Here is an 11,262-nt window from a genome sequence, read left to right on the forward strand (position 1 = left end):
GAGGGGGGAGGGAGGTGGGGGGGTTCAGCAAATGCTGCCAAAACAAGTGAAACTCACAAGAACATTGTAACTATGGTGACCACTACCTTGTTTACCTCTGGCTATAAAATAAAGGCTCAGCTTGCTGTCTGGGTCTCTCTCTGTGGCCTTAGCCAGGCATAGGAGATCCACCTAGACCCAGCTTATTCTCTTTGTCTGTCTTTTCTACATCCTTCACCGCCCCCGCCCCCCCGCCCCCCAGGCTCACCGAACCCTTGGCTGTGCTGGCACGGCATAAATGCCATCAGGAGTCCCCAACTTAGGGTGCAGTAAAAGGAGAGACTTTATTCAGGCAGGTAAACAGGTTGCAAACCCAGGAGGCAGCAGCCTCTGGTGTAAACTAAGCACCTCCCCTTAGAAAACAAGGAGGCCCACTTATATAAAGTGCCCACCCTGGTGGACTTTTGGAGGGATTAGCCAGGCTTAGAACCAATTTTAAAAATGGGGATTTGCCGTATCCTAGCCCCAAGAAACATAATTAGTAGAAGGAGAATATAATCAGAATAGAATGTCAATAAAACATTAGACCTTCCCTTGGATTCTTAGAGATTCATTAGCCCAAAACCCAGACTTTCTAAGTAGGGAAGACAGGCTAAGAAGTGGTAGAAAGGGGAGAGCGTGCTTCAAGAATTCTGGATGTATTTCCCAGAAAAGGAACATGATGAACATGGTCAGGAGGAGTAATTTCCTTCCTCTTTTCTAACCGTGGCTCCAGATCTCTCAGTAGAGTCTCTTCAGTGTCTTACATGTTACAGTTTTCACTGCTCCCACCACCTTGGGGAGAACATGTGGCTCTTAACAGCTCTGCTCCTTTGGGGTAAGTTGGGCTTAGAGAGGGTAACTAGAAGGGCACAGGCACTGGCTAAGGGAATTTGGGATTTATGTTAAAAATATACTTTTATTGATTTCAGAGAGGAAGGGAGAGGGAGAGAGATAGAAACATCAATGATGAGAGAGAATCATTGACCGGCTGCCCCCACAGGGGGTTGAGTCTGCAACCCAGGCACGTGCCCTTGACCAGAATCGAACCTGCGACTCATCAGTCTGCAGGCCGACATTCTACCCACTGACCCAAACCAGCCAGGGCGGGACTTGGAATTTTTTTTTACTTTCTTTAGTATCCTAGCTAGAACTCATGAATATGGAGACGGCTATGTCTGTGCTTCCACGGTTTATTGGTGTTTATTATATCCAAAGGATGGGAAGAGAGACTCTGGGGTAACATTAAGCCTGGAAGCATCATTTCAGAATAAAGCCCCATCAATAACCATCTGTTGACTGTTCAGTACCATTGCTACCTGATTTTGGGAAAAGAAGTAGAGAGAAACTAAAGAAACCTAAGCTGGCCCCTTAGAGTCTATATTAATTCTGTCTCTCTAATTCTCCCTTCCTTGCCATCTTCCGCTGATGAGCTGATGATATCTGTATTGTTTGGTCTCTTCCAGTTCCAGCTTGTGGGCAAACACGTGAGTAATGTCTAACTCAACTTCTCTTCCTCTGGCACATTTCTGCTTCCAAAAGATCGGTTTCATTGTCCTAAAGAAGAGAGTATGGCGAGAGGATAGAAAGGAGAAAGATTTATAAATTACATGAAGTCCCCAATATTCAGAGTATGATTGTGATAAAATCCTGGTTTGTAAGGTTTCTCGCTAAGATTTTCTAAGTGAGCCCTGACCTCTGAACTAAGTGCCTAAAAAGCAGGAAAGGGCCCAAATTGCAAACATATAGAAGTAGTTCTGCTGGGTTTTGCAATATCCCCCAAACTAGTCCCTTTTTTTGAGAAAGTGAAGGTGTTTTTTTTCTTCTCAGAGAGAAGCAAGCAGGCACTAGAGCAGTGGTTCTCACCTTTCTGGCCCTTTAAATACAGTTCCTCATGTTGTGACCCAACCATAAAATTATTTTCATTGCTACTTCATAACTGTAATGTTGCTACTGTTATGAATCGTAATGTAAATATCTGATATGCAGGATGGTCTTAGGCGACCCCTGTGAAAGGGTCGTTCGACCGCCAAAGGGGTCGCGACCCACAGGTTGAGAACCGCTGCACTAGAGGCTTTGAAGTGGGGCGTTTGAACCTTGATTTCCAATATAGATGCTAATTAAGGCTTGAAATGAACCCTCAGAGACAATATAGCAAATCGGCTCCAATCGAGTTGCACCAGTTTAAAACCCCGTTTTACTGTTTACCAACAGTGATAACTAAATTGGTCATTTAATTCTCAGGAACCCAAATCAGCAACACCCAGATTTAATAACGAACAGATCCCTCTGCAGCTAGGTCTGGACATTCTTCATGGCTGGCTTTTGTAGGGTTTCACTTGCCTGTTTTACAATCTAAATATACATTTTTTCCTTGCGAGAGCCAGAAAACCTCACCAGGTGTTCAGAGCCTTGCCTTTTACTCCATTTGTTTGCGTTTTTGTTCCCCCCACAAACAGACACTGCAAAGTCCGTGATCACTTTGCAGCCTCCGTGGGTCAGTGTATTCCCAGGGGAAAGTGTTACCTTACGGTGTGAGGTCCCCCACCTGCCTTGGGACAACGGTACACGATGGCTTCTCAACGGCACAGCCATTGAGCCCCTGACTGCCAGCTACATCATCACTGCTGCCAGCGTCAATGATATTGGTGAATACAGGTGCCAGAGAGGGGGCTCAGTGCCAAGTGACCCGGTACACCTGGAAGTCCGCAGAGGTAAGTGTGGCATGGAGCAGGAGCTCTGGAAATTATGGCTTCCTTTGTGTTTTCTCCTTTTGGGATGTCAGGTGTGTGTGTGTGTGTGTGTGTGTGTGTGTGTGATTGGGTTGGTTTATCTGAATATGAATCTCAGCTCTCTGTGCCTACCAGGTGCAATAAAGTCAAGATAATGAAAAGGTCACATTAGAGTTCTTTAACTGTGTCCCCAAAGCACCCCAACCGGGGCAGGTGTGAGTAGGGTATCTAGAGTAAAACTCACCCTACGATTTTATCATTATTCAAAATTATCTAGTTTTCTTGAAAAAATGTTATACCTGCCCATAGCAAATGATACAAATTTGGAGAAATGTACAAGGACGAACAATAAAGTCTCCCTTCCACCCCAGCAGTCAACTTCCACAGAAACAAAATTGTTAATAACATAAACTTAAAAGAAAGTGGTTGGTAAAATGCTCTATAGACTATTCTACACCTTACTTTTATTACTTAAAATACTGTGAAGGTCTGTTTATATTAAGAGATCTACCTCATACTTTTAAATGTCTGCCACAAGGCTGTGCTATAATTGATTGAACCATTTTCCCTAAACTTCTAGTGTGTTTCCATTCTTTGCTTTTACAAGCAATGCTGCGGTAAACATCTTTATACAGATCATCTGGGGCATAATAAGATAGTATCTTGGACATGGAATTACTGAGAGACTTTAATCATTAAATTTTTTTTTTTTTTTTACTGCTTGATGAATAGAAGCAGATAAAACCCTACCTTCTGCTTTAAATCTGTAAGAAGTTTCTACTTGTCAAGAGATGGAGACTGCAATACTCCAGAGGGCAAAATGTTTCATTATTCAGGATAAACCGTTCAAATGGGTTATTTAGTTATTCAGAAGCATTAAGCTAAAACTTCTGTGTGATTGATAGTGCAAAAGTGAACCCATGCTGGTGGCAGAATTAGATTTTTGTGGACTGGTCTGCTTTCGGAGGAAATGTGGTTCAGCTAAGGAAATGTTGAGAATGTGAGAGGAAAAGCTCACTGTTTCTCAAGTCTCTTAAGACTCTAGGAATCAGTTCCTATACTGGAGAGGTGAGGGGAACTGGCAGCTGCTTAAACAAGAGACTTCGAGTAGTCCCAGCAGAAGCAGAAGTGCTTCATAGTTCAGGTGACAAAAAAACGAACTAGGGCTGAGTAGAGGTCATTTTCTTTGCCTCTAGAATCCCCAGTGTTGGTGACTTATTGAGAATGGTATATCCATTCCCCACGTGGATTCCAGGAACTGCTGTAGATGGGTCCTGCTCAGCCAGCAGGAACACAGTGCAGGAAGCTGGCAGCTCGGTCTGCGGCTTTCCCCGGAAATGCAGAGTGTATGAGAGGCCCTGTTCCGCAGTGGCTGTTAGACCGTGATTGTGAATTGGAGCCCAGTTAACCCCAAAGAGTTTTCCTTGGCAGGTATTTTACATTTTATATGGTATTTTAATGTGAATTTCAATATACAATAAACCTTCAGTGTGTACCTTAGTGAATTTTCACAAAGTAAACTGCACACAGATAAGTGTTTTCAGAATCACAGAAACTCCCTCTAGTTCATTTCTAGTCACTACTCCCAAACTGACTTCTAACACCATAGGTTTTCACCTGTTTTTTTTTTTTAACTTCATAGAAATGGATATAGTATGTATTCTTTGTGTGTGGCTTCTCCTTCTCCTTTTTTTGTGTGTGCACCATTCCCAAAGGTACTGCAATACCGGGATGATGCGTGGAGTGGATGGAGCAAGCTCCTATACCATCTCCCTATCCCAAAAATACATTTAATATAAGGTCCTCAGATTGAGGACGTATCAGGTATTAAACCGATAAGAACAGATACTACACTTAATCTTAGCCAAAAGGCCAAGAAGCGGATGTGTCTGGCTTCTTTTACTCACGTTGATTGTAAGATTCATAAATGTTGTAAAGTTGCAGTTTATTCTCATTATTGTATAATATTCCATATTTATCTATTTTATTCATGGACTTGGGTTGTTTCTAGTGTGGACCTCTTACAAATACTATTAATGTGGACATTTTTTGTACATTCTTTTGGTGCACATATATACACATACTTGTTGGGATATGCCTAGGAGTGGAATTGCTGGGTCACAGAATATGCAACCTTACTTTACCAAGGTAGTTAGGCCACATCACACCCCCAGTGTGAGAGCTGTGGTTGTTCCTCAAGAGTAGGTGTTTTCTGTATTTTTCACTGGAGCCTTTCTGGTACATGTGCAGTGGTATCACACTATGATTTTAACGTGCATTTCCCTGATGACTAATGATATTGAGCATTTTCCACATGTTTATTATTTATTTGGATATCTTCTTTTATAAAGTATCTGTCTAGTTTTTTTGCCAATTAAAAAAAAAGATGGTTGCCTGCCTTTTCCTTATTGACTTGTGGGAGCTCTTTATATATTCTGGCTACGAGCCCTTTTTCAAGTGTAGCAAATATCTTCCCCTCTGTGGCCTGCCTTTTTGCTATGTCATCGTGTTGTTTCCTTTTGCAATGAGCAAAGGTTTTTAATTTTACTACAGTACAATGCATCAAGTTTTTTGGCTGATGTTCTCTATACCTTATTTAAAAATGTTTGCCACAATTAGTCCGCAACGGAAGATTTAATTGCAGTTATATTAGCTCTCAGTCACTTCAATTAAATCTGTGTGTGCTGAGACCAAGAGAATACAGCTGGTTCATGGACCCAAGTCCTAATTCTGTGGTTTAAAATGAACATTCCCATCCTACTGCAAAGTGATAAAAATAGGGAGAAGGTGTTTGTTTAAAAAAATATATATATATTTTTTTATTGAGTTCAGAGAGGAAGGAAGAGGGAGATAGAAACATCAATGATTAGAGATAATCATTGATGGGCTGACTCCTGCATGCTCTACACCGGGGGGTCAAACCTACAACCAGGGCTTGTGCCATGACTGGGAATTTAACCGTGACCTACTGGTTCACAGGTCAACCTCAACCACTGAGCCATGCCGGTCAGGTGAGAGAAGGGTTTTTGAATAGAAATGCCTACCATGTAGGATAAACTGTTTCTGTCCCAACCAACTTCTAAGATCTGAAAAGGGGAGATAGCAGGGGCTGCAGGTAAAGATTACTTTTCTTCCCAGCAAAGCTAAAGATATTTGAGGAATAGGAGATAGGCTTCAGATTCAGCAGGGCTGTAGGTTGGAATGTTCAAGGAGAAAAAGAAAGCTCTGGCTTCCTTGTATCTCTGCCACTGTGTATGTATATGTTGGGTCCACATTTTCCAGATTGGCTACTGCTCCAGGTCTCCAGCAGAGTCGTCATTGAAGGAAAACCTCTGGCCCTGAGGTGTCATGGATGGAATAATCAGAAGGTGTACAATGTGCTTTTCTACCACAATAACAAGACCTTTCAGTTTTCTTATCGGAATTCTGAATTCACCATCCTGAAAACCAACCTGAGTCACAGTGGCATCTATCACTGCACGGGAAACAGGCACTTCACATCAGCAGGAGTATCTGTCACTGTGGAAGGTATTGTATCTGAACAATCACAGATCGATAGTTTTAAGGACCAGTGAAACCATCATCAATCATCCCTGTAATTTGCAGGTGAAGAAACTGAGCTCCAGGGAGGTAAACGGCCTTACCTAGAGGCCACGAGACGACCAGTGGCTGGGTGGGGACCAGAACTGAGGTTTCCTGGGTCCCGGGCCATTGCTCTTTCCAGCAGACCACGGTGCCGCTGTAATAATCCCAGGAGCCAATGTCAAGGCCAGGGCATAGTGAACCATTTCATCAATTTTATTTTAGTTGTAAGGAACAGAGACTCACTCAGGTAGGCAGGGAGTTATTAGAAAATAACCCATGGAATCTCATAAAAGCTCCGTAAGAAACAGAGGCCAGGAAGACACTGGGACTTATACATTCTCCCTCTCTCTCAGGGAAAACGGCCTCTCTGGTTCTTCTTTCTGAGCCTCTGCTGACTAATTAGCTTCCTGTTCCAGTTACCTGTGGCCTTTGTTGTGACTCTTTAATGGCCTTTCATCTCAGTCCTCATAACCACTGTCTGAGAAAAAAAAAAGGGGCAAGAAATTATTGTCCTCCGTGGTCGGCAAACTGTGGCTCGCGAGCCACATGCGGCTCTTTGGCCCCTTCAGTGTGGCCACGAAGTTTCAATCGCGCTGTACGTGCGCGCCCGCACGTGGTATTTTGTGGAAGAGCCACACTCAAGGGGCCGCAGTTTGCTGACCACTGGCCTAGATTATCATTTGAGACACTGAACTGGCTAGTGTGTGGGTGTGTCCACAATAAGTAACAGTCAGGGAAGCATGAATCATGTAGAGGATTTTCCCCAGGAGGATGTGAGCAAGCTGGTCACTATGTCTATGAGGAAACCCCAAGAATGCCTCTCTGCTGGAAGTGGGAAAAATTATGTTTGATGGATGCACTCTCCAGGGACAGGTTCCCAAAGGAGGAGGGGGTGTATCTTCTGCAAAAAGAACCTTGACTCCGAGTCAGGTAACTGTCAACATTTTTTTTAGAGCTATTTCCAGCCCCTGTGCTGAGAGCATCGTCTTCATCGCCCTTCCCAGAGGGGGATCCAGTCAACCTGAGCTGTGAAACAAGGGTGCTCCCACACAGCCCTCTGGTGCAGCTCTACTACTCCTTCTACGTGGCAAATAAGACCTTGGTGAACAGGACCACGTCTTCTGACTACCAGATACTGACTGCGGACAGAGAAGATGCCGGGTCCTACTGGTGTGAGGCTGCCACAGAAGATGGAAATGTCATCAAGCACAGCCCCCAGTTGGAACTTCAAGTGCTTGGTGAGCACGATGGGAACTGACTGGCACAAAAGATGCTTCCTTTTCTCCTATGGGACCGAGGTCTGTTTCAGGGGATTCATGGCCCGGACAGGACAAACCTATGAACAGGCCTTTCCACCCTTGATTCAAAACTTCACTATTCTCCTTATAGACATCATTGCATCCCATCCCCTCCCCTCCCCTTCCTTTTATTTCCTCCTTTCTTTTCTCTCCTATATTTTCTCTTTCTTTCTCTCTCTGCCTCCCTTTTCTTTCCCTCTTTTTCCCTGACAATCGAATCAGCAATATATAGAGTTCCTCCTATCTATTGTCACAGGTTTTGGAGTACCGTTCTTACTTGAACTCACATGGTAGGTTGGCGGCTGGGGATTTTGTGGATTGCACATAAATCCCCAAATGTCTATATCTGGCTGAGGTGAAGGGATTGTGAGCTTGAGAAGAAAAACTCCTTGGGCGGGGGGGGGGGAATGTTTATCTTCAATTCAAATTTATTTCAAGCATTATATAGAAACTAGAGGCCCGGTGCACAACAATTTGTGCACTCGGGGAAGGGGGGGGCGTCCCTCAGGCCGGCCTGTGCTCTCTTGCAGTCTGGGACCCCACAGGGGATGTCCGGCTTGTTTCGGTCCGCCTCCCTCAGCCCGGGCCCAGGTCGTTCGTTCCCGCCTCCCTCAGCCCGGGCCCAGGTTGTTCGTTCCCGCCTCCCTCAGCCGCCCGGGGTCAGGTCGTTCGTTCCCGCCTCCCTCAGCCCGGGCTCAGGTTGTTCGTTCACGCCTCCCTCAGCCCAGCCCAGGTTGTTCGTTCCCGCCTCCCTCAGCGCCCGGCCCAGGTTGTTCGTTCCCGCCTCCCTCAGCCGCCCGGCCCAGGTCGTTCGTTCCCGCCTCCCTCAGCCGCCCGGCCCAGGTTGTTCGTTCACGCCTCCCTCAGCCCAGCCCAGGTTGTTCGTTCCCGCCTCCCTCAGCCCAGGCCCAGGTTGTTCGTTCCCGCCTCCCTCAGCCGCCAGGCCCAGGTTGATTGTTCCCGCCTCCCTCAGCCGCCCGGCCAAGGTTGTTCGTTCCCGCCTCCCTCAGCTGCCCGGCCCAGGTCGTTCGTTCCCGCCTCCCTCAGCCCAGGCCCAGGTCGTTCGTTCCCGCCTCCCTCAGCTGCCCGGCCCAGGTCGTTCGTTCCCGCCTCCCTCAGCCCAGGCCCAGGTCGTTCGTTCCCGCCTCCCTCAGCTGCCCGGCCCAGGTCGTTCGTTCCCGCCTCCCTCAGCTGCCCGGCCCATGTTGTTCGTTCCCGCCTCCCTCAGCCCGGGCCCAGGTTGCTCGTTCCCGCCTCCCTCAGCCGCGGGCCCAGGTTGTTCGTTCCCGCCTCCCTCAGCTGCCCAGCCGGCTTGATCGTTCCTGCCTCCCTCAGCCCCCGGCTGGCTTGTTTTGCTCCCACCTCCGCCGCCCAGCTTGTTTTCGGCCGCCTGGCTTACTACGCTCCCAGCGGATATATGCAAATTAACCGCCATCTTGGCTGACAGTTAATTTGCATATACTCACCGATTAGCCAATGAAAAGGGTAGTGGTCGTACGCTAATTACCATGTTTCTCTTTTATTAGTGTAGAAGATAGCAGTTGTCTCTGCCCACTGACAGGGCCCTGGCAGTTCAGGTCCTATGAGGAGCCTGCCCCTTGTCCGTACGCCATGTAGCCCAGCAGGAGCCACCTCCAGCTCCTTCCTGCCCCTGAAATGATCAGTGTCTCCACTGGGGACAGGCATAGCAGGTCTCAGCCAGCCTTGTCTTCCACATAACTCAGTCAGATCCCTGTGGTTTCTGAATGGCATTTCTTTGTCATTTTCTTTGACAGGCCTCCAGTCACCAACTTCTGTCTGGTTTCATGGTCTGTTCTATCTGTTAATGGGAATAATATTTTTGGTGAACACTGTTTTGTGTGTGATAATACATAAGAAACTGCAAAGGAACGAAACGTGGATTTTAGAAATTCCTTTGGACTCCGATTATGGGAAGAAGGTAACTTATCGTTGAGAAGATAGACATTTAGAAGAAGAGCTGAAACAGCAGGAACAAGAACAGCTACAAGAAAGGACATTCCAGAAGCTCCAGGAGCAGCAGCAGCAGCTCAGTGGGTGCCCATAAATCAAGGCAGTCCCTACCTCTTCCTCTTTGTGTGACCATTTGGGCACAACACCCAAAAGTTAAAAGACACTAGAACTGAGTCCCATGGCACCTGACCAACTCTTAAATAAAGCAAATAAATGAGCTGACTTCAATGATGATAAACTCGGAAATTTTATAATTGGATGATTTGATGTGAGACCTCCTCTAAAGCAATCTTTAAAAACTAGAAGTCAAGTCTAACCCGATTATCCTATTAAGTATTTTGAGCAATATTCCTGGGGACAGGGTGAAAAGGTAAGTCTTTTGCACATGTACAAGAGATTAAGCCAGAAAGACAGAGACAGAGAGAGAGAGAGAGAGAGAGAGAGAGAGAGAGAGAGGATATGAGGGATACAAGCAGGAATAGTAGACCAAAAAGGAAACATAACTTGCAAATGACTTCTGAGACACTGTGGAAATGAGAACTCACATCTCTGTGGGGCTCAGGATGGCTACTTGATACCTTTTCTTTAGCGCACCAGCAGGGAAGGTGTCCATACATCTTACAGGGATATAAGGGAGTAACTCATGAGAAATGGGCGCATTATTTTTGCCTTTTCATTTGAGGCTTTCTCATAACCTCCGTGTCCAGAGATAACCAGGGTTCTTGCTTGTCTGTCCTCTTTCCCTGCGCTATGGAAAAGCAGAATGTAACGGCTGCTTTTCCTAAGAAATTAAATGCAGAGCTCCAAGCTTGGCACTGCAAGGAGAAGCTTCAAGTAGGGAGGGCCAGTGACATCATCAAGTCCCAATTCTTACCCCCAGATTTACTTTATCTTCCTGATTTTCTGGATGAGTACGAACTAGCTTCAAGATACACTGCTCTGACCATGGCCAGTGTGGCTCAGTTGGTCGGAGTGTCATCCTGGGCACCGGACGGTTGCTAGTTTGATTCTCTGTCAGAGCCCACACCTAGCTCGTGGGTTCAATCTCTGGGCGCGAGGCAACCGATCTCACATTGATGTTTCTCTCAAGCCTCTGCCCTCCCTTCCTCTCTCTAAAATTAAGATATGTTGCTCTCTCACTTGGGCTCTATTTTTTGGATACAAAATGTTTCCCTGCTACTCCACAGCACAGTTGAGATAAAACTGAAATATGTGAATACGACTTAACTAAAGCTCAGAAACACACACACACAAAAGGGTATAAACAAACCTAGCAACATAATTCTAGATTATTTGGTTGAAAAAAACGTAGCCTATCAGCCAAACAAGGACACATTCCTGCCTTGCCCCTGGTCTGGCTCCACCGGACAAGGCTCACCTCCAACACCCACCGCCTGGAAGCACCTTCGAGCAGCTTGGGACGCGAAGCGGATGGAAGAGCAGCTGAGTCCCCTGCCTCCCTCGCCTGTGGACAACGAGAATGTCCTCTCCCCTTCACTTTCAGAAAAATGTATGATAATTATCATCTCCATAGAAGCCCAACGACTCCGACATTTTTATTAAAGGGATATGGTCATATATGATAGCTGAAGTCTCCTTGATTGCACGGAAGATTTTCTCTTGGGGACCAGAGAAACAGGAAAAGGAGACTGCAGGAA

General features: G+C 46.1%; 2 protein-coding genes and 1 non-coding gene across 6 annotated transcripts in view; 1 reads left to right on the forward strand and 2 right to left on the reverse strand.

The window, feature by feature from the left end:
• Positions 1-764: 764 nt before the first annotated feature.
• LOC102424941 (high affinity immunoglobulin gamma Fc receptor I-like) lies at positions 765-9,842 on the forward strand. Its single transcript, XM_006095165.3, has 6 exons — positions 765-856; positions 1,485-1,505; positions 2,478-2,732; positions 6,033-6,278; positions 7,289-7,573; positions 9,409-9,842. The coding sequence occupies exons 1-6, from the start codon at positions 826-828 to the stop codon at positions 9,585-9,587; spliced, it is 1,017 nt and encodes a 338-aa protein (XP_006095227.2). The 5' UTR covers positions 765-825; the 3' UTR covers positions 9,588-9,842.
• Positions 4,444-4,634, reverse strand: LOC111827331. Its single transcript, XR_002830844.1, has one exon. It is a non-coding gene; the product is annotated as a U2 spliceosomal RNA (small nuclear RNA).
• LOC102425260 (histone H2B type 2-F) overlaps positions 9,133-11,262 on the reverse strand; it is a 12,405-nt gene continuing 10,275 nt past the window's right edge. Inside the window, exons 1-3 of one of the 4 annotated variants that reach the window (XR_001349502.2) lie at positions 10,983-11,241; positions 10,150-10,221; positions 9,133-9,452 (exon numbers count right to left, since the gene is read on the reverse strand). Coding sequence is in view for 1 of the 4 variants with exons in the window: in XM_023759204.1 (XP_023614972.1) it covers positions 9,449-9,452 (4 nt within the window). In the remaining 3 variants the exon portion in view is untranslated. Of the gene's footprint in view, positions 9,453-10,149; positions 10,353-10,982; positions 11,242-11,262 lie in introns of those variants that run through there. The other 3 variants (XR_001349501.2, XR_002830816.1, XM_023759204.1) reach the window with 3 other exon arrangements.

Source organism: Myotis lucifugus, unplaced genomic scaffold (assembly GCF_000147115.1).
Source record: "Myotis lucifugus unplaced genomic scaffold, Myoluc2.0 scaffold_151, whole genome shotgun sequence".
In the NCBI taxonomy this organism is placed as follows: Eukaryota; Metazoa; Chordata; class Mammalia; order Chiroptera; family Vespertilionidae; genus Myotis; species Myotis lucifugus.

Bases quoted from the DNA above. Each gene is read 5' to 3' on its own strand.
- LOC102424941 (XM_006095165.3), top strand. From the start codon at position 826: ATGTGGCTCTTAACAGCTCTGCTCCTTTGGG. The intron at 6,279-7,288 runs GTATTGTATCTG...CATTTTTTTTAG, and splicing joins AGTATCTGTCACTGTGGAAG to AGCTATTTCCAGCCCCTGTG. The intron at 7,574-9,408 runs GTGAGCACGATG...TTTCTTTGACAG, and splicing joins GTTGGAACTTCAAGTGCTTG to GCCTCCAGTCACCAACTTCT.